The sequence below is a fragment of the Chenopodium album genome, chromosome 27 (genome assembly GCF_948465745.1).
Source record: "Chenopodium album chromosome 27, dcCheAlbu1.1, whole genome shotgun sequence".
Taxonomy (NCBI): Eukaryota; Viridiplantae; Streptophyta; class Magnoliopsida; order Caryophyllales; family Amaranthaceae; genus Chenopodium; species Chenopodium album.
Window position 1 is genome coordinate 13,696,790 of NC_137860.1, and position 20,084 is coordinate 13,716,873.

The following is a 20,084-nucleotide window of genomic DNA, read 5'->3' on the forward strand; positions in this document are numbered from 1 at the left end:
ACATGAGTAAATCGATTTTAGAACGTTTCACTTCATTAGTTCCTTCATGAGTTACTTGAAGGAGATCCCAAATTTCCTTTGCGTTCTTGCACCCCATAACACGATTGTGCTCATGTGGTCCATGTCCACAGTGAAGCAGTTTCACAGCCATTGCATTAATTTCCATTTTATCAAAGTCTTCTTTCTCATATTCAGACATTGGTTTAGGGATTACCTCATTTTGAGCATTGGTTTTGGTTACCACGAAGTCTCCTACTTCGATAACTCTCTAGACTTGGTAATTCTCTGCTTTGATGAAGATCTCCATTCTGTTCTTCCAATAGGTATAGAATTTCCCATTGAACATAGGAGGTCGTTGCGTAGAGTACCCTTCTTCTAGCTTTTCATGAGTGTTCATCTTGTGCCAAGATTCTCCTCTTCAGGGTGTCCTGATTTCGAGAGGACTAGGCTCTGATACCAATTGTTACTTTAGAAGAATACTACAAGAGGGGGGTGAATTGTAGTTTAAGAGAATTGAGCTAACTTTTTGCGGAATTGAAAACAATTAAGCTATAGGAAATTAAAGTGAACACAGAGATATTTTACGTGTGTAGGAAATATTTCAAGCATTATGATAACCCCAAACTTGAACCCCACTATGATCATACACTAAAGTACGGTGGCGTTCCAAAGGGAAAGACAAAGAGCAAAAAGAGTCGCCAACAAGTTTTAAGGAACTTGTAAATCCAAAAGACAATCCAAAAGGACCATCAACTACTCCATAAGGTCTTGAACCAAACAGGGTCCGGGGATGAGGGTACGAATCCAATCTACAGAAGAAAGGACCCGCCCTATAAAATAGGCCTCTACTTTGTTCTACTCGTATTCATGCGCGCTTTTCGAATAACATACAAACATTATATTGAACCTACCATGTTTATCTATGTTGGTTGAAATTAATGCACAAATAAAACTAATATTGGCGATCACTTGAATTAAAATCACATTAGCCTAAACCAAATTAATAATTATCTTATTAAGCGTGATTCCAAGTACAAATTCCCTTTAACCTGCATAAAAGGCGTGATCAAGCAATAACAATAATAATATATCAAGCAACATAATAATAAACAATAAATAATAACGATAATAGCATGATAAGGCATAATAAAGCTTGATAATAATAGCAAGATCCTAGGCATGATACTAACAAGATTAATAACAAATCCTAGCATGTCACCAAACAATAAAGATCAAAGCTTTAAACCTAACATGGTACTAGCATTATATTAGAAAGAGTAAAGGCATCCTAAACATGATACTAGAAAGCATAAAATAACATCCTAACATGATACTAGGAATATAAAACAATAATAAGCATGCAATCTACATTGTGAAAGAAATCAGAAGTAAGCTAATCTACTTACTTTGAAGCCTCGTACCTCTTTCTAATAACAAAATACACAAGTTAGTAAACTTCAATGAAAATAATAAAGATCAACTAAGAAATTAAATTGAAATCAAATTGAATAAAGTTTTGACTAGTTTTGGACCAAACCCTCAGAAATTATCAAACCTTGCACGTCTAGGGCGAAGGCAACTTCGAACTTGGCTAGATGATTCAAAGTCTAATGAATGCGGAATATTGTATGTAAAAAGCTAGTTTAGAAAAAAAGAGAGAAAGAAAGCATATATTTCTCAAGAGAGAAAAGAGAGAATTAAGGAAGAGTTAATGAGAATTGATGATTCTGAAAACAGGAATTCGGACGCTATTTATAATGAAAATAGTCCGGAAAATCATAGAATTTGATAAGGAATAAAACTCCACGCTGTCGCCAGGAATCCACTCTGTCGCGACGCGACAATGTCTGTCGCGAGGCGACAGGGTCTGTCGCGCGGCGACAGGGTCTGTCGCGCAGCGACAGACTTGTCGTTTGGCGACAGCCTGTATTAGCGCGTTTCTCTTCACGCGGAATCCGATCTTTAATCAACTTGATCTACGGAATCCGTACAGAAGATAAAATACATATTTTTAAGATAACAAAACAATATTTTATTCCAAGTAAAAATCTTTTAAAGATAATTAATTATTAAATCTAACAATATTAGAATTAAAAGGAACTTTCTAGAAACTTCTAGAAAACTATAATTAATCCTAATAATTTTACGAATAATAATTAATATTGGGCCCTCCTCTAGATCATTGGGCCGTATTAAAATACTTAACCAGGCCCAGTTTAGTATTTTGGCCATAACTTCCTCAATATTCATCGGAATTGGGCTTATAATATATCGTTGGAAAGGTCTCTTCGAGAACCATCCATCTACACTATTATTGGACCCTTATCATGGACCAAAATAAACTGAATTGGACATTTTCAAATAAATAAAGTCATTTTCAAAAACAGAGAGAAAAGAATTTAATTAAAACTAAGCCGCAACACTTGGCTTTTAAATCACTTTCACCTAATTCGATAATAACACAACGTGCAAGGCATTCATCACTGGGTTTGGTTTTGGGGAGACACAAATGGGTGTCTACAATGTGGAAAACCTCTTGGCCCTAACAAGAGGAAAAACCATGACCGCTTGGATTTTAGGAAAGATTCTCCACTATAACAGGGCAAACAACCTGTTACAAGCTAAAGAATCAATCTTCAAGTTCCTCTATGAACTTGAAGTTCCCAGCAGCAAGTCTCACTACTTGATACTCTTCTCTTCTCTATTCTCTTCTCTCTCTTTCTCTTTTAACTTCTCTAAGAGTTCACTCAAACTCCCAATTCCCAAATTACAACTCAATGACAAACTCTAGTAAAAGTAATTAAGAAAAACACTTAAGTGGAATGCGACTCTTGACTCTTTTATGAACAAGAAAGATAGATAAAAGTATTTGAGCAAGGTGAAGTTATTAAGAAAATAACTTCGATATTTATTGGAAAATGTTGCTTGGAGAAAACGCCATAATTTCCACCACTTGCACCACCACTGTTGCATATCAACTCCACTACTCTACACCACTTCCAAAACTCGCAATCGTGTCTTAAAAACCGGGGCACGTTTAATCCTTAAGGAAGCAGTATGTTCGTGAGTAGGGAAGACTAAATCAAACATTCAGTAGCGCAAGTTTAGGAAATCAGTTTTGCAAAGATATTTTTTCAGAAGATAACTCAACTGTGTTTAAAGATATAATCATAAAGGATTTTCTTAAACAACTTCTCCTATTTTTTAGCAAGTCAATATTTATCCTTTTTCAAATGCATTCCACTTAGCATTAATCCTAATTAAATTTCACTTACATAAAATATAAAATAGAAAAATACTTCAGACTTTATGCTTCTCTAAGAACTCTCTTCTCCGAGTCTACTTTCCTTAGCTTCTGCTCCGAAGCTCCAGTTCCTTCTCAGGAACTCTTTAGCTGATCTCTTGAACTTTTAGCTCCTTGTTTTCCTTAGCCTTAAGTGATTCCTGTAACTTATAGACAAACTACAAGACTCACAAAATTCATTAGTTCACTTGTTTGACTTGTTGTATCATCAAAACATCAAGGGCAAAAATATTCCCCCTTTTTGATGATGACAAACAAGGCAAACATATTAGAGCAAAAAAAAACCAAGAGATCAAATAAACTACTGTAAACAAAATAAAGAATAAAAAGAACTTTTTAGAGACAAGTTTTATACAAGTTTTATACCTTACTAAGGAGCAGAGAGACACAAAACTTTGAAGCAGAGATAGATGATAAGTGTGAGAGTAGTTTGCCTGTATACTTTCCCCCTTTTGGCATTATAAAAAAACACACTGTATATAGCAAATTATCTCAAACACAACACCATAACATGGTCTAATGATAAGGCAGAGATCATATAAGCAATTCAAAGCAGAGAATATGCCCAAAATATATAGATAAACCATCATCCAAGACCAATGAAAACATCGGCCAAAAGTGCATCAAATCCACAAGTTCACAAAAGAAAGCATAATCCCTGTTTTAATTTACAGACCCAAAATAAAAGAAATTGTTCAGTAATAGCAAAATAAAAACAGAAACATCATCATCATAATAGGCTGGAAGGACAGGAAACAAGATCAAACTTCCTCTACAGTCAGATCATCAAGCTTTGCTGCAATCTTGTCCACCACCAGCTTGATTGCATCATCTCTAGCTTGAGCCACCTGAAGGAGTAGAGCCTTAGCATCACTTGCACAGCTTGAAACAGCCCTTTCCAAAGTCTCCACTTTTTCAGAATTTGTCTTCACTTTTGAGACAACTTCCTTCAGCATCTTCTTAATCTCTTGAAGTTCAAGAGTGACAGCTTCATTCAGCATGGCTGGGGAACTCATCTCAGGAAATCCAGTTTCCTTAGGACCTGGTTTGGGTGATTCTGGAGAGGTAGGAACTGCAGACTCTTTCACAATGTCCTGTTCCCCTATATTAATGAGAACAGATTCTACTTCCTTAGGAGCCTGTTTCTTTGACAGCCTCAGACTCTTTCTCTTCCTTCCCCCTGTTTCCAAGCCCTCTTCTTCCTGTCCACCAGATTTCTGACCCTTCACCCTTTCTCTCTATTTCTTCTCTCCTCCCTTTTGCTTACTTCCCTCAACATCTTTTGATTCAGCCACTTCCCCCTCAATTTGTGCCTCTTCTTCTTCTTCAAAAACTGCAGGCAGTACTTCTAAACATCCATACACTACATGCAGACCCCTGTTTTCAAGAAAGGTTCTTTAAATGTAATGGTTATTCTGTAGGTACAAGGGTTCACAGTCAGTGAGGTTGATTTTGAAGCTTTCAAATATGGTGGTGAGGAGGTTACCATACCCAATATTCCAGTTTCTGGGTACACAATGGGCTAAGTGCTGAATCATGATTGAAGGAAAGTTGATGGGAATTTTGTGTTCGAGACAGTACATGAAGATACAATCAAGCTTGTTGGCTGAATCTCTTTTCTGGATTCTGGGGACAATGTCATTGTGTACTATTTCAAACAGCAATTTTTGGAGAGGGGTAAAGTTGTTGTGATTGACATATGTGGTTTTAGGGTTTCCATGGAAGTGCACAACAATTGACTCAATTGAGGTGTTAGGAAAAGTTTTCTGCACAGAACCTTTGAAATACAACTCATAACCAGCATTAGGAACTTCAAAAAACTCCCCTAAGTACTCAGCATCAAACGCAATAGACTTTTCTAACACAGTGCATGTAATTTTTCCTTTATCACAGGAAAAGGACCGATGAAAATCTTTCAAAGCATCATCATACAGATGATGTGTGTCATAAATGGCACACATTTGACGAGCATTTAGGTCCTTTCTATCCTCTTTTCATAGCTTTCATGCTTAATAAATGCTTAGTTTTATGCTTTGTTGCTTAGTTTTACCTTTCCTCTCTTATTTTGTAGTTTTTGTGCATTTCGTTGGTTTTCTAGCCTTTTCTACTTTATTTGCTTTATTTTCGTGGTTGTAGGTATTAAACGAGGTTCGGGTCTTGATTTTGGTGATCCACTATGGTGGAGGAAGCTTTTGGATTAAGTTCATGGCATTCGGGAAGCTCAAGATGCAAAGAAGTGGAAGTTCCAAGTCTTGGCTCTTCTCTTGCGCTCGCTTGCAGTGCTCCCATCAAAGGGGTTGTGTGCCCACCAATATTAAGCCTTAGCTACTGCCGCTTCTAGTGTTCATCACCATCATAAATCATGTGTGCATCGCTTGTGCTTGAAGATTTTAAGAGTCGAAGAAAACCCAGCTGGGTGCGGCCGCACAAGGGGGCCGTGCGGCCGCACACCATGTGTGTGCGGGCGCACACCATGGTTGTGTGGGCGCACATCTCTTGTTGTGCGGCCGCACCGGCGTGGGTCTTTGTCGATCGGATTTTGACGATTTTCCGCCTCTATATATACCTTTTGGAACCCAATTTTTGTAAGCAAGTTTCATAATAAAATTAGATTATATTCTTTGCTTAGTTGAGAGATTATCTCTCTAGATTTAGTGGTTAGTTTTAAAAATAGATTTTAGAGAGAGAAAGTGAAGAATTTCAATGGTGATTCAGAGATTGAAGATTCAATGGTGACAATTGTATTGGAGATCTACTCTATTATCAATGAGCATTTGTAAACTCTATCTCATTTATTGCTTTGTTTAGTATTCATGTTTGGATTGTTGATTTTGATTGGATTTTGATGAATTGATGATTAATGTTTGATTAGAGTAATTGTTCTTCTTTAATTGTTGATTCTTTGATTGTTGATCTCTTTAGTTTTTGTTTGATTTGGTGAAGCTTATGATGTAATGGATTGATGTAATTTGGGGATAATTGATGGAGTTGATAATGTGATTAAACTTGGTTGATTGATCATGTGCATGTGTGTGATTAATTAAAGAGTAGCTAACTTTGATTATTGCACTAGATTGCATTGTAAGTTCACATTGATACGGACCATTGATTTGTGGCTTGTAGTTACACGATTGAGGTGTCTTATGATGTTTCCTAGCTAGAGTTTATCGTAGTTGATGCTAGTTAGACCTCTAGGAGAATAGCTTGATATGCTCTTTTGGTTGCATGTTTGATTTTCCCTCACATTGCTTGACTTAGTCGACTTTCCATTCCAATTTGCTATTTTCATTGCTATTATTTGCGGATCCTAATCCCTAGCATTTTATTTGATTCATTTCTTTGTCTTAGTAGTTGTTAGTGTCCTCTTTTACCCTTCGTCTTCGACCTAGCTTAGGCACATAATTGGAAGCACTTAGACATTACCGTTCCTTTGGGTTCGACCCTTGACTTACCTCTATACTTGTATTTAGGTTTGTTGAGTGTTTATAAATTTTGTTTGGCTTAAGAGGATTAGTCCAACGACCTAATTTTCCAACGTCAACAGAGGCTTATTAACGCATTCACTCAACAGAAAAGTCCAATTTTGAAATTCAATTAACTCAAGAAATTCATTGAACTTACTAGCTTTAAACCAAGGTAGGTTCAAGCTCAGACCTGATATGAAGTGGTTTGCATTGTCTTCAACCCGCTTGATCGCTGCTGTCTTGTGCTTGTAGGAAACCCCCAATTCTTCGATTTCTTCTTCTTTGGACTGCTGACTTGGTTCTTCTTCCATTTTTGTAGTCTTTGGTGACGGAGGATACTCAAGAAGAAGTTGATGAAGAGTTTATGAGGTTTTAGCTGTGGTAATTTCTTGGATTTTCACAGCAGAGGACTTTTCTAGAGTTAGGGTTTGGTGTTTTTGTGAGATGTCCATGGGTGAATATGAGTGAGGTTCTTTGTAAGGGAGAGGTATAGCTGATTTAAGTAGTGTAAATTTTTCTGAATTTCCCATCACCTTTATATAATGGAGTAATTGTGAGGTGTCGCTTCAGGGTATAGGTTAGGTGAGGTGAATTATGATGATGCGTCACTTGCATTTATAGCCTTGGGTAAATAAAAAGATAATTCTAGAAGATGAAATGTATTTTACATGTAAAATGATTAATTCAACAAAAGAGGATGAATATTAAATGTATTCATCAGATAAACCGTGTTTGATAAATAAAGATAAAAAAGAATTAAAGAAAATTTTCAAAAACGATTAAATTTGTCGAATGGATAAACTTGTGAATATACAAATTAATGCACAAAACAAGTCAACATAGCTCATGCCATCAGTCAAGGATTTCAAGAATTATCATACTTTTATGCACAACTTTGAACATACATGCTTAATTCATCTGCCATATCAATGTAATTAAACACATCATATTTGTGTGAGATAAAATGTCATCAGTTTGGAGATTTTACCTGAGGGAACATCAAGGCCTTTTCCTTAACACAACTTAATCATTCCAAGCTCCATCCTCATCATCTCATGTCTTTCTCTGTTTAAAGGCTTAGTCAAAATATCAGCAATTTGATTAGTTGTTTCACAAAATTCTAATTTAATTAAACCTTTCTCAGCATTATCCTTTAGGAAGTGGTGTCTAATATGAATATGCTTAACACGAGAGTGATGTACTGGATCTTTAGAGATACAGATTAAACTTCTGTTATCACAGAAAATGGTAATGCAATGAAATTTCATACCAAAATCTCTTAGTTGTTGTTTTATCCACAACACTTGAGAGCAGCAAGCAGCAGCAGCTACATATTCTGCTTCAGCAGTATATAAAGCTACAGTGTTCTGTTTCTTAGAACCCCATGAGACTAAGCATGGCCCTAGGAACTGGACCATACCCGATGTACTTTTTCGATTGACTAAGTCTCCTGCATAATCTGCATCTGCAAAACCTTTCAGTTCATAAGAATCACTTCTAGGATAAAAGATATATAACTCGTCAGTTCCTTTCAAGTAACTAAGTATCCTCTTTACAACAGTTACGTGAGATTCCTTAGGATTCGACTGAAACCTGGCAAATAGTCCAACACTGAATGCAATGTCAGGTCTACTAGCAGTTAAGTACAATAAGGAACCTATCATACCTCTGTACATCTTTTGATCCACACTAGTTCCTGTTGGATCATCATCCAACCTTGTGTCTATTCTCATGGGTGTGTGATTTGTTTTTGCTTGATCAAGGTTGTACCTTTTCAGGAGTTCCTTGATATACTTTTGTTGATGAATTGAGATTCCTTTCTCTGTCTGCTTGATTTGTAGACCTAGGAAGAAGTTCAATTCTCCCATCATGCTCATTTCAAATTCACCACTCATAAGATTAGCGAAGTACTTGCACAAGATATCGTTAGTTGCACCAAAAATAATATCATCCACATATATTTGTACAACTAAAAGATCAGTTCCTTTTGATTTCAAAAACAAAGTTTTATCAACTTTTCCTCGTTTAAAATCATTTTGCAAAAGGAACTTGGAGAGCCTTTCATACCAGGCTCTTGGTGCTTGCTGAAGCCCATAAAGGGCTTTGTCAAACTTAAACACATGATTTGGAAATTTTGGATTTTCAAAATCAGGAGGTTGTTCTACATATACATCCTCCATCAAGTAACCATTAAGAAAAGCACATTTCACATCCATTTGGTAAAGTTTGAAACCCATGTAAGAAGCAAAAGCAATTAGAATTCTAATAGCTTCTAACCTAGCTACAGGACCAAAGGTTTCTTCGAAATTAATACCTTCCTGTTGATTGTAGCCTTTTACAACCAAACGAGCTTTGTTCCTCACGATAGTTCCATAATCATCAAGCTTGTTCCTGAATACCCATTTGAGACCAATCACTTTCTTCTCTTTGGGTTTGACTTCAAGATGCCAGACCTTGTTCCTTTCGAACTTGTTCAGTTCCTCTTGCATGGCTGCAATCCAATCAGCATCTTCTAAGGCTTCTTGATGATTTCGAGGTTCCATTACGGAGAGAAATGTATTAAATGCGCAAAAGTTCCTCATCTGTGATCTGGTCTGAGTTCCACTGCCTATATCACTGATTATTAGATCAGTGGGATGAGATCCTTGATATTTGAAGGGTTTAGGATGGAATTCTCTTGCTGGGACTCCGATTTAAGGAGTTTCATGATCTGCATTTCCATCTTCTTCTTCTGCTTCATGTCCTTCAAGAATCTGTTCTTCATTATTCTGCCCTTCATCAGCTTAGGCTTCTTGATTTTCTTCTTGAGGATCTTCAGCAGTCCCTTCATTTGGATCTCTTTGCTCTTCTCTGGTTTGCTTGTGGATTTCTTCATCTTCATCCCTGTTCCTGACCAATCCAATTTCAAAATCATCGTTATCATGTTCCCGCACATTCATAAGAGAATTGGTTTCATCAAATATGATATGAATGCTTTCTTCGACACACAAGGAGTTCTTGTCATAAACTCTGTAAGCTTTGCTCTTTGAGGCATAGCCAAGGAATATGGCCTCTTCACTTCTCTCATCGAACTTTCCCAAGTTCCTCTTCCCATTATGGTGAACAAAACACTTGCATCCAAAAGGCCTGAGATGAGAGATATTTGGCTTCCTCCCTTTGAACAGTTAATAGGGAGTCTTGTTAGTTATGACTCTGATGGTTACTCTGTTAATTATGTAGCATGTTGTGTTGACAGCTTCAGCTCAGAAGTTCCTTGGCAGGGAGCTTCCTATCAACATTGTTCTTGCCATATCTTTCAGCGTTCGATTCTTCCTTTCAACCACTCCGTTCTGTTGAGGAGTCCTAGGAGCAGAGAAATTATGATTCATACCTTGTTCCCGAATTTCCTCTATCCCAAAATTGTGATATGCTGAGTAGATTGTGCATCAAACCCTCGTCCAGGAACACATTTTCAATTGCATAGGAGGATGACTTTCCATTTTTGCCTTTAGCAATGGTTTCTCCTTTCTTGTTGTCTCCGAAAGTCATAGTTCCCCCTAGATAGGTCTCTAGTGAAAGAAATTTTGATTTGTCTCCAGTCATATGCTTTGAACAACCACTATCGAGGTACCATAGGTTGTTCCTCCTCACTAGGACCTGCAAGAAAACTTAGGTGTTAGTTTTAGGAACCTCGGCATCCTTGGGTTCCTTTGATGTTGACGCAATATCAGTTTTCTTTGCCCATAATTGCTTACCGTTTCTTTTATCATGTTCCAATTTCTTTCTACAGTCAGAATGTAAATGTCCTTTTTTTCACAAAAGGTACACACTTTGCTACTTGGAAGGTCTACATATTTTTTCTGTTTCCCTTTACGTTTGGACTCGTACCCAAGTCCCTCAGTTCTCTAGACTTGAGCATCCTTAATCCATTTTGGAGTAGCATTCGAACCAATACTTCTATTCTTTCTACCTTGTAGTTACCTTTCCAGTTTATCTTTGTCAGTTTTTAAATTCTCAAGATCTAGCTTGAGTTTTTCAAAATCAGCATTGAATTTCAGCATGGAATCATTGGAGGAACTACTAGAATTAATATTAACATTAACAAGTTTGTACTGTGAATGCTCGACATTTAACATGACATTTTCCTTTTTAACATTTTCAAGCATTTCAGACATAAGGAGATATTTGTCATGAAGCTCTCCAAATCTGGTTTGGATATCATTCCTTGCTGTTTCCAGCCAGGTACTATGATCTTTCCAGATTTGAAGAACCTTTTGACATTCGTTCCTTTGCATGCACTCATCACTTAGATTTATTTCCATTTCAACAATAAGATCAATCAAAGCATCTTTAGATAAGGATCTAAGTTTAGCATTATCAAAGTTACTTTCACTTACCTCCTTTTCAAGTTCCTTGAGGTACGCTCGCCTGTCATCTGACTTTACCATCAACCAGAGGTTGGCAGTTTCCTCTTCAGGTTGATCTTCATCTTACTCACTTTCAGAGTCTACCCAAGCAGCAATCATTGCTTTCTTGACATCGTTTTTTGAGAAAGGAGTCTTGTATTTCTCTTTTCCTTGTTCTTTGAACTTCCATTTTCCTTTCTCAATATCCCATTGAGGACAGTCTCTGATGAAGTGGTCAGTTGATCCACACTTGTGACATCCATAGTCTGGTTTGGAGTTAGAAGACTTATTTTGAAAATTCCTGGAGTTCCTTCCGTTCCTGTTGAACATTCTCTTGAATCTCCTGACTAGCATTGCTACTTCTTCTTCATTTACTTCTGATTCCTCCTGGTCAGCTTTCAGTGCCATCCCTTTGTTCTTGATTCTTTCACTGGTATTAGTTCCTAGATGAAGCTCATGTGTCATGAGGAAAGCAGCATGTTGTTCAATGTTGAACGTTGTGAAGTCCTTTGTTTCCTAAAGGGCTGTCACCTAGGCTCTCCAACGCTCGTCTTGAGGAAGACTTCCCAACACCTTTCTAACCTGCTCATCAGTAGGAATTTTTCTACCAAGAGAAACTAGTTCATTAATAATGTTAGTTAATCTAGTAAGCATTTCTTGGATAGATTCCTTGGGTTGCATCTCAAAACGTTCATACTTAGACATGAGTAAATCGATTTTAGAACGTTTCACTTCATTAGTTCCTTCATGAGTTACTTGAAGGAGATCCCAAATTTCCTTTGCGTTCTTGCACCCCATAACACGATTGTGCTCATGTGGTCCATGTCCACAGTGAAGCAGTTTCACAGCCATTGCATTGATTTCCATTTTATCAAAGTCTTCTTTCTCATATTCAAACATTGGTTTAGGGATTACCTCATTTTGAGCATTGGTTTTGGTTACCACGAAGTCTCCTACTTCGATAACTCTCCATACTTGGTAATTCTCTGCTTTGATGAAGATCTCCATTCTGTTCTTTCAATAGGTATAGAATTTCCCATTGAACATAGGAGGTCGTTTCGTAGAGTACCCTTCTTCTAGCTTTTCTTGAGTGTTCATCTTGTGCCAAGATTCTCCTCTTCAAGGTGTCCTGATTTCAAGAGGATTAGGCTCTGATACCAATTGTTACTTTAGAAGAATACCATAAGAGGGGGGTGAATTGTAGTTTAAGAGAATTGAGCTAACTTTTTGTGGAATTGAAAACAATTAAGCTACAGGAACTTAAAGTGAACACAGGGAGATTTTACGTGGAAAACCTCTTGGCCCTAACAAGAGGAAAAACCACGACCGCTTGAGATTTTAGGAAAGATTCTCCACTATAACAGGGAAAACAACCTATTACAAGCTAAAGAATCAATCTTCAAGTTCCTCTGTGAACTTGAAGTTCCCTGCAGCAAGTCCCACTACTTGCTACTCTTCTCTTCTCTATTCCCAATTCCCAATTCCCAAATTACAACTCAATGACAAACTCTAGTGAAAGTAATTAAGAAAAACACTTAAGTGGAATGCGACTCTTGACTCTTTTATGAACAAGAAAGATAGATAAAAGTATTTGAGCAAGGTGAAGTTATTCAGAAAATAACTTCGATATTTATAGGAAAATGTTGCTTGGAGAAAACGCCATAATCTACACCACTTGCACCACCACTGTTTCATATCAACTCCACTACTCTACAACACTTCCAAAACTCTCAATCGTGTCCTAAAAACTAGGGCACGTTTAATCCTTAAGGAAGCAGTATGTTCGTGAGTGGGGAAGACTAAATCAAACATTTAGTAGCGCAAGTTTAGGAAATCAGTTTTGCAAAGATATTTTTTTTAGAAGATAACTCAACTGTGTTTAAAGATAAAATCATAAAAGATTTTCTTAAACAAATTCTCCTATTTTTTAGCAAGTTAATATTTATCCTTTTTCAAATGCATTCCACTTAGCATTCCGAGTCTTCTTTCCTTAACTCCTGCTCCGAAGCTCCAGTTCCTTCTCAAGAACTCTTCAGCTGATCTCTTGAACTTTTAGCTCCTTGTTTTCCTTAGCCTTAAGTGATTCCTCTAACTTATAGACAAACTACAAGACTCACAAAATTCATTAGTTCACTTGTTTGACTTTTGTTATCATCAAAACATCAAGGGCAACATATTCATACAAAGCTTTTTGAATCAAATAAAAGTCGAATGTATTCAACAAAGATAGTTAAAAGAAATGAAAGTCAAACACATTCAAACAAAGCTTTTTGTGTCAAATGAAAGTCAAGTGCATTTAACAAAGCTTTTTGACTCAAATGAAAGTCAAACACATTCAAACAAGGGTTTTTGAATAAAATGAAAGTCAAATGAATTTAGTAAAGATAATTGAGTCAAATGAAAGTCAAACACATTCATACAAAGCTTTTTGAATAAAATGAAAATCAATTGCATTCAATAAAGATAATTAAGTCAAACAAATTCATACAACGCTTTTTAAATCAAATGAACTTAAAATGCATTCAACAAAGCTAATTGAGTCAAATGAAAGTCAAACACATTCAAACAAACCTTTTTGAATCAAATAAAAGTAAAATGCATTCAACAAAGCTAATTTAGTCAAATGAAAGTCAAACACATTCAAACAAAGCTTTTCGAATTAAATGAAAGTGAAATGCAATTAATAAAGCTAACTGAGTCAAATGAAAGTCAAACACATTAACACAAAGTTTTTTGAATCAAAGGAAATTCAAATGCATTCAACAAAGCTAATTGAGTCAAATGAAAGTCGAACACATTCAAACAAAGCTTTTTGAATCAAATGAAAGTCAAATGCATTCAATAAAGATAATTGAGTCAAATGATAGTCAAACATATTCAAACAATGCTTTTTAAATCAAATGAAAGTAAAATGCATTCAACAAAGCTAATTGAGTCAAATGAAAGTCAAACACATTCAAACAAACCTTTTTGAATCAAATAAAAGTAAAATGCATTCAACAAAGCTAATTTAGTCAAATGAAAGTCAAACACATTCAAACAAAGCTTTTTGAATTAAATGAAAGTGAAATGCAATTAGTAAAGCTAACTGAGTCAAATGAAAGTCAAACACATTAACACAAAGCTTTTTGAATCAAAGGGAATTCAAATGCATTTAACAAAGCTAATTGAGTCAAATGAAAGTCGAACACATTCAAACAAAGCTTTTTGAATCAAAAGAAAGTCAAATGCATTCAATAAAGATAATTGAGTCAAATGATAGTCAAACATATTCAAACAATGCTTTTTAAATCAAATGAAAGTAAAATGCATTCAACAAAGCTAATTGAGTCAAATGAAAGTCAAAGACATTCAAATAAAGCTTTTTGAATTAATTCAAAGTGAAATGCAATTTAACAAAGCTAATTGAGTTAAATGAAAGACAAACACAATCATACAAAGCTAATTGAGTCAAATGAAAGTCAAGCACATTCAAACGAAGCTTTTTGAATCAAATGAAAGTAAAATGCATTCAAAAAAGCTAAGAGTCAAATGGAAGTCAAACACATTCAAATAAAGCTTTTGAATTAAATGAAAGTGAAATGCAATTAACAAAGCTAATTGAGTCAGATGAAAGTCAAACACATTAATAAAAAGCTAATTAAGTAAAATGAAAGTCAAACACATTCATACAAAGCTTTTTGAATCAAATGAAAGTCAAATGCATTGGGAAAAGCTAATTGAGTCAAATGAAAGTTAAACACATTCATAAAAAATTAATTGATTCAAATGAAAGTCAAATGCATTCTACAAAGCTAATTAAGTCAAATGAAAGTCAAACACATTCAAACAATGCTTTTTGAATCAAATGAAAGTCAAATGCATTCAACAAATTTAATTGAGTCAAATGAAAGTCAAACACATTCAAACAATACTTTTTTAATCAAATGAAGGTAAAATGCATTCATCAAAGCTGGTTGAGTCAAATGAAAGTCAAACTCATTCAACAAAGCTCTTTGAATCTATTGAAAGTCAAACACATTCAAACAAAGCTTTTAAAATAAAATGAAAGTCAAATGCATTCAACGAAGCTAATTGAGTCAAATTAAAGTCAAACACATTCATACAAAGCTTATTGAATCAATTGAAAGTCAAATGCAATCAATAAAGCTTATTGAGTCAAATGAAATTAAAATTAATTCAACAAAGCTTTTTTTATCAATTGAAAGTCATACACATTAAAATAAAGCTTTTTGAATCAAATGAAAGTTAAATTCATTCAACAAAGTTAATTGAGTCAAATGAATGTCAAACACATTCAATTAAAGCTTTTTGAATCAAATGAAAGTCAAATGCATTCAACAAAGCTAATTGAGTCAAATGAAAGTCAAACACATTCAAACAATACTTTTGAATCAAATGAAAGTCAAATGCAATTAATAAAGATAATTGAGTCAAATGATAGTCATACACATTCAAACAAAGCTTTTTAAATCAAATGAAAGTAAAATGCATTCAACAAAGCTAATTGAGTCAAATGAAAGTCAAAGACATTCAAACAAAGCTTTTTTAATTAAATCAAAGTGAAATGCAATTAACAAAGCTAATTGAGTCAAATGAAAGTCAAACACAATCATACAAAGCTAATTGAGTCAAATTAAAGTCAAACACATTCAAACCACTAGTAGAAAAATGCAAAAAGACACCGCTCAATGGCCACCGATTTTCGAAAACCGGTGGGAAAAAGTAAGGGGAAAATGGGCGGGATTTTGGGGGATTAGTATTGCCACTGGTTCGGTTTGAACCGGTGGGAAAAATATTAAACCCACCGGTTCAAAACCGGTGTCTTAATTTTTTTTTTTAAAAAACCGCCCCCCTTTATAAACCCCTAACCCTAACACTCTCCCCTCACTCAGCCTCTCTCCTTCACTCTCCCCTCTCCTCCTTCTCTCTCCTCTCCTCTCCTCTCCTCTAGACTCAATGTTAGGCTCCAAGGTTTTCAAAGGTGAAGAGTGTTGAGGAGCATAATGAGGAAAAGAATTATGAGCAAGCATGTGATGAGGATCAACACTAGAGATATGAGTGGCATCATTAATATGGGGGATGGGGGCACAAGAAGGCATGCAAGATTCATTATTCATGGAACATGGACCATAACAATCATCAATAGAAGCATTTGAACAACCATGACCACGATTATAACTATCTCTAGCAAACCATACATAAAAATCCCAAGCATCATCAATTGACAATGCCCGAAATCTACCATTAAACATGCTTTCAACAATGTCTCTAGTTTGCTTAGTCAAATTATGATAACAAATCTCACAAGCCTCCCAAAGATCATAACCATGGTAACTAATGATGTCCTCTAATCTATTAAAGTACACCCCAAATGGCTCATTCTCAAATTGAGGAAACGAGGTATTTTCCATTTTTGTACAAAACAAGCAAAAAAATCAAATAAAAGAAAAGTATACCCACAGACCTAGACTCAAGCAATTAAAAACACTCAAACATAGACACCGTTCCCCGGCAACGGTGCCATTTTATCGTGGGAAAATTAGGTCGTTGGACTAATCCTCCTAAGCCAAACAAAATTTATAAACACTCAACAAACCTAAATACAAGTATAGAGGTAAGTCAAGGGTCGAACCCAAAGGAACGGTAATGTCTAAGTGCTTTCAATTATGTGCCTAAGCTAGGTCGAAGACAAAGGGTAAAAGAAGACACTAACAACTACTAAGACAAAGAAATCAAACAAATAAAATGCTAGGGATTAGGATTCACTTATATTAGCAATGAACAAAGCAAATTGGCTTAGGAAGTTGACTAAGTCAAGCAATGTGAGGGAAGATTAATTATGCAACCATAAGAGCATATCAAGTTATTCTCCTAGAAGTTTAACTAGCGTCAACTATGATAAACTCTAGCTAGGAAACATCACAAGACACCTCAATCGTGTAAATGCAAGCCACAAATCAATGGTCCGTATCAATGTAAACTTACAATGCAATCTAGTGTGAATAACTAGGGTGATCAAGCCTAAATCAAACACACACATGCACATAATCAATTAACCAATTTAATCACATCATCAACTCCATCAAAATCCCTAATCTACATCAATCCATTACATAATACAAGCTTCACCAAATCCCTAACCAAACAACTACTCTTGCAACATCATCAATTCAACCAACAACTAAAGAAATCAACAATCTACAATCAAAGAATCAACAATCATAGAAGAAAAATAACTCTAATCAAACATCAACCATCAAATCATCAAAATATAATCAAAATCAAACAATCTAAACATGAATACTAAACAAAACAATAAATGAGATAGAGTTTAGAAATGCTCATTGATAATAGAGTAGATTTCCAATACAATTGTCACCATTGGATCTTCAATCTCTCAATCACCATTGCAATTCTTCACTTTCTCTCTCTAAAATCTACTCCTAAAACTAACCCCTAAATCTAAAGAGAGAAGCTCTCAACTAAGCTAAGAATATGATCTAATTCTAATTCTCTAATTGTTTAATTCTCTCTACCCAAAAATGCGTATATATAGATACAAGGATTAAAAGAAAATAAAATAGAAAAGAAAATAAAAATAGAAAAGAAAATAAAAGGAAAAGGAAAAGAAAAGAAAAGAAAAGAAATTGGAGCTTGATTCGGTGGCGCAAATGAAGGCTTGAGGTTGCGGTTGGGGTTGCGCTGCTGCTTGGAGGAAATGAGGAAGTCGCGTGAGGTGGCTGGTTTAGGGGTTCGATTTATGGGTGTTGCGGTGGCAGGATAGCAGGGGGAATTGGTGATGAGAATTGGAGGAGGTTGGTGGCTGATTGGTGGTTAATTACTGGTGTGTTTGGAGGTGTAATTGCGGTGCTGCTGGTGGTGTTTGTGGGCAGCAGGGGCTGCTTGTGTGGCTACGTGCGTGGTGGTTAAATGAGGGAAGAAAGGTGGCTGGTGGTTGCGCAGAGCAGGGCTGGTTGGTGTAGTTGGAGGTGCGTTGTGGAGTGTGGCTGGAAAACAGGGGGAGGCAGGGGAAGCTAGGAAGAAGTTCCTCTTTCAACACCATCACCATCATCACCATGATAGTGATGAAGGTTCAACTATGCAGTAGCTTTCCAAATTGGACTTGGGACAAACACCTACAAAGCACACATAAAACCGAGAAAGCAAATAAAGTGAAATAAAACTAAAACCGACAAATAAAGGTAAAAGAAATAAAATGAAAATGAAAATAATAAAGGAAGGAAAAATAATAAAATGAAAATAAAATAAAGTAAGGAAAATGAAATGAAAATAAAAATCAAATAAACTAAAATAAAATAGAACTAAATCTATAAAATCTAAAATAAAGAGAAAACAACTAAAATAACGAAAATAAAAGAAATGAAAGAGAAAATACTAGAAAACCATAGAAAGGTAGAAAAAAGAGAGAAAGCATAAAACCGAGCATTTATTGAGCAAGAAAGCAATGAAAAGAGGACGAAAAGGACCTAAATGCTCATCAAATGTGTGCCATTTATGACACACATCACCTCTCTCCTGCGATCCTCCTCTCCTTCTTTCTCCTTTCTCTTTCTCTCTCCTGCGATCCTCCTCTCCTCCTCTCCTCCTTTCTCCTTTCTCTTTATCTCTCCTCTCCTCTCTATCTCTCCTGCAAACTCACCCCCCTCTCTCCTTCTCTCTCGCTGCCCTCCTCTTCTTTCCCCTCAACGGCCACTACCACCACCGCCACCAACCACCGCCGAAGACATTCATCAACAACATCCCTCTTTTCTCACGCAATTGTGGTGATGGTTTTAGGCAAATTAATGGTTTTCAAGGTCAAATTCCACCATGAAAATGCAAGATCTAGCGTTTTCATGGTCGAATTTGACCTTATTAAACCAAGTTCGAGGGAATTTTGAGGCTTTTTTTTACTTTTAAGGTTTGTTTTAATATTTTTGCTTTTGATTTTTTTTATTAAATTTTTGGTATTAGGTTGGCGGGTTTGATTGTCGGTTTGGTGGTGGTGGTCGTACGTGTTGAGGGTTTTAGGTGGGTGGGTTGGAGGAGTTTGGGTTCGGTCAAGGTTGGTTGTTCGGGTTGGTAGATCTAGATTTGAATGGGTTTGGTGGGGGTACGGTCAGGGTTGGAGGTTTGTGGGAGGTGGGTGGTTTTAGGTGGTAAAGTCGTGGGTTGTGGGTGTTGGGTTGTGGGTGTTGGGTTGTAGGTTGAGGGTCGTGGGTGGTAGGTTGTAGGTGTTGGGTTTCAGGGTTAAGTGTTCTTTTTTTTTTTTTAATTTTCTTTGCAGTTTCTTATGTGATTTTATTAATTTTAATTTCGTGTATTTATTTATGCAGGTATTAGTTTATGATTGTGAAGATTGAAGATGTTGATGTTGTAATTTTCTTTTTTTGATTTTGTAATTTTTTTTCTTTTTTTTTTATATTGTAATTTTTGTTCTTTTGCATGTAATAATATATTTCAAGTGATTATAATATATTTCTGGGTTCAATATATTTTGGCAGATTTTTTTTTGCAGATTTTGATTTTTAATTGTGTTTAAATTTTTTGTTATTTTTTTGCAGATTCAAGGTTAATTCAAAGTGGTTTTTTTTTTTAAAAATGTAAATTGACTATTTATTGAAAAAAAGATGTTTATTATGATTATATATAATTGTCTCTAGATTTTTAAGTGAAAAAATTGAAAAAAAAAAATATTTTTTTGTTTTTTTTGGGCATTATTGCCACTGGTTCGACCGACAAACCGGTGGCAATACTTATTAATACCAAAAAAAATAAACTGCGGGAAGTGTTATTGCCACCAGTTAACCGGTGGCAATAAGTCTTTTTGCCACCGGTTTTGAACCGGTGGCCGTTTCTTCGGTTTATTGCCACCCCCACACTGACCACCGGTTCAAAACCGGTGGCCTTGGGGGGTTTTAAACCGGT

At 35.8% G+C, this 20,084-nt stretch overlaps 1 protein-coding gene across 1 annotated transcript; it reads right to left on the reverse strand.

The window, feature by feature from the left end:
• Window positions 1-11,684: 11,684 nt before the first annotated feature.
• Window positions 11,685-12,161, reverse strand: LOC145619704 (uncharacterized). Its single transcript, XM_081674408.1, has one exon. The coding sequence runs from the start codon at window positions 12,159-12,161 to the stop codon at window positions 11,685-11,687; it is 477 nt and encodes a 158-aa protein (XP_081530534.1).
• Between the last annotated feature and the right edge of the window lie 7,923 nt (window positions 12,162-20,084).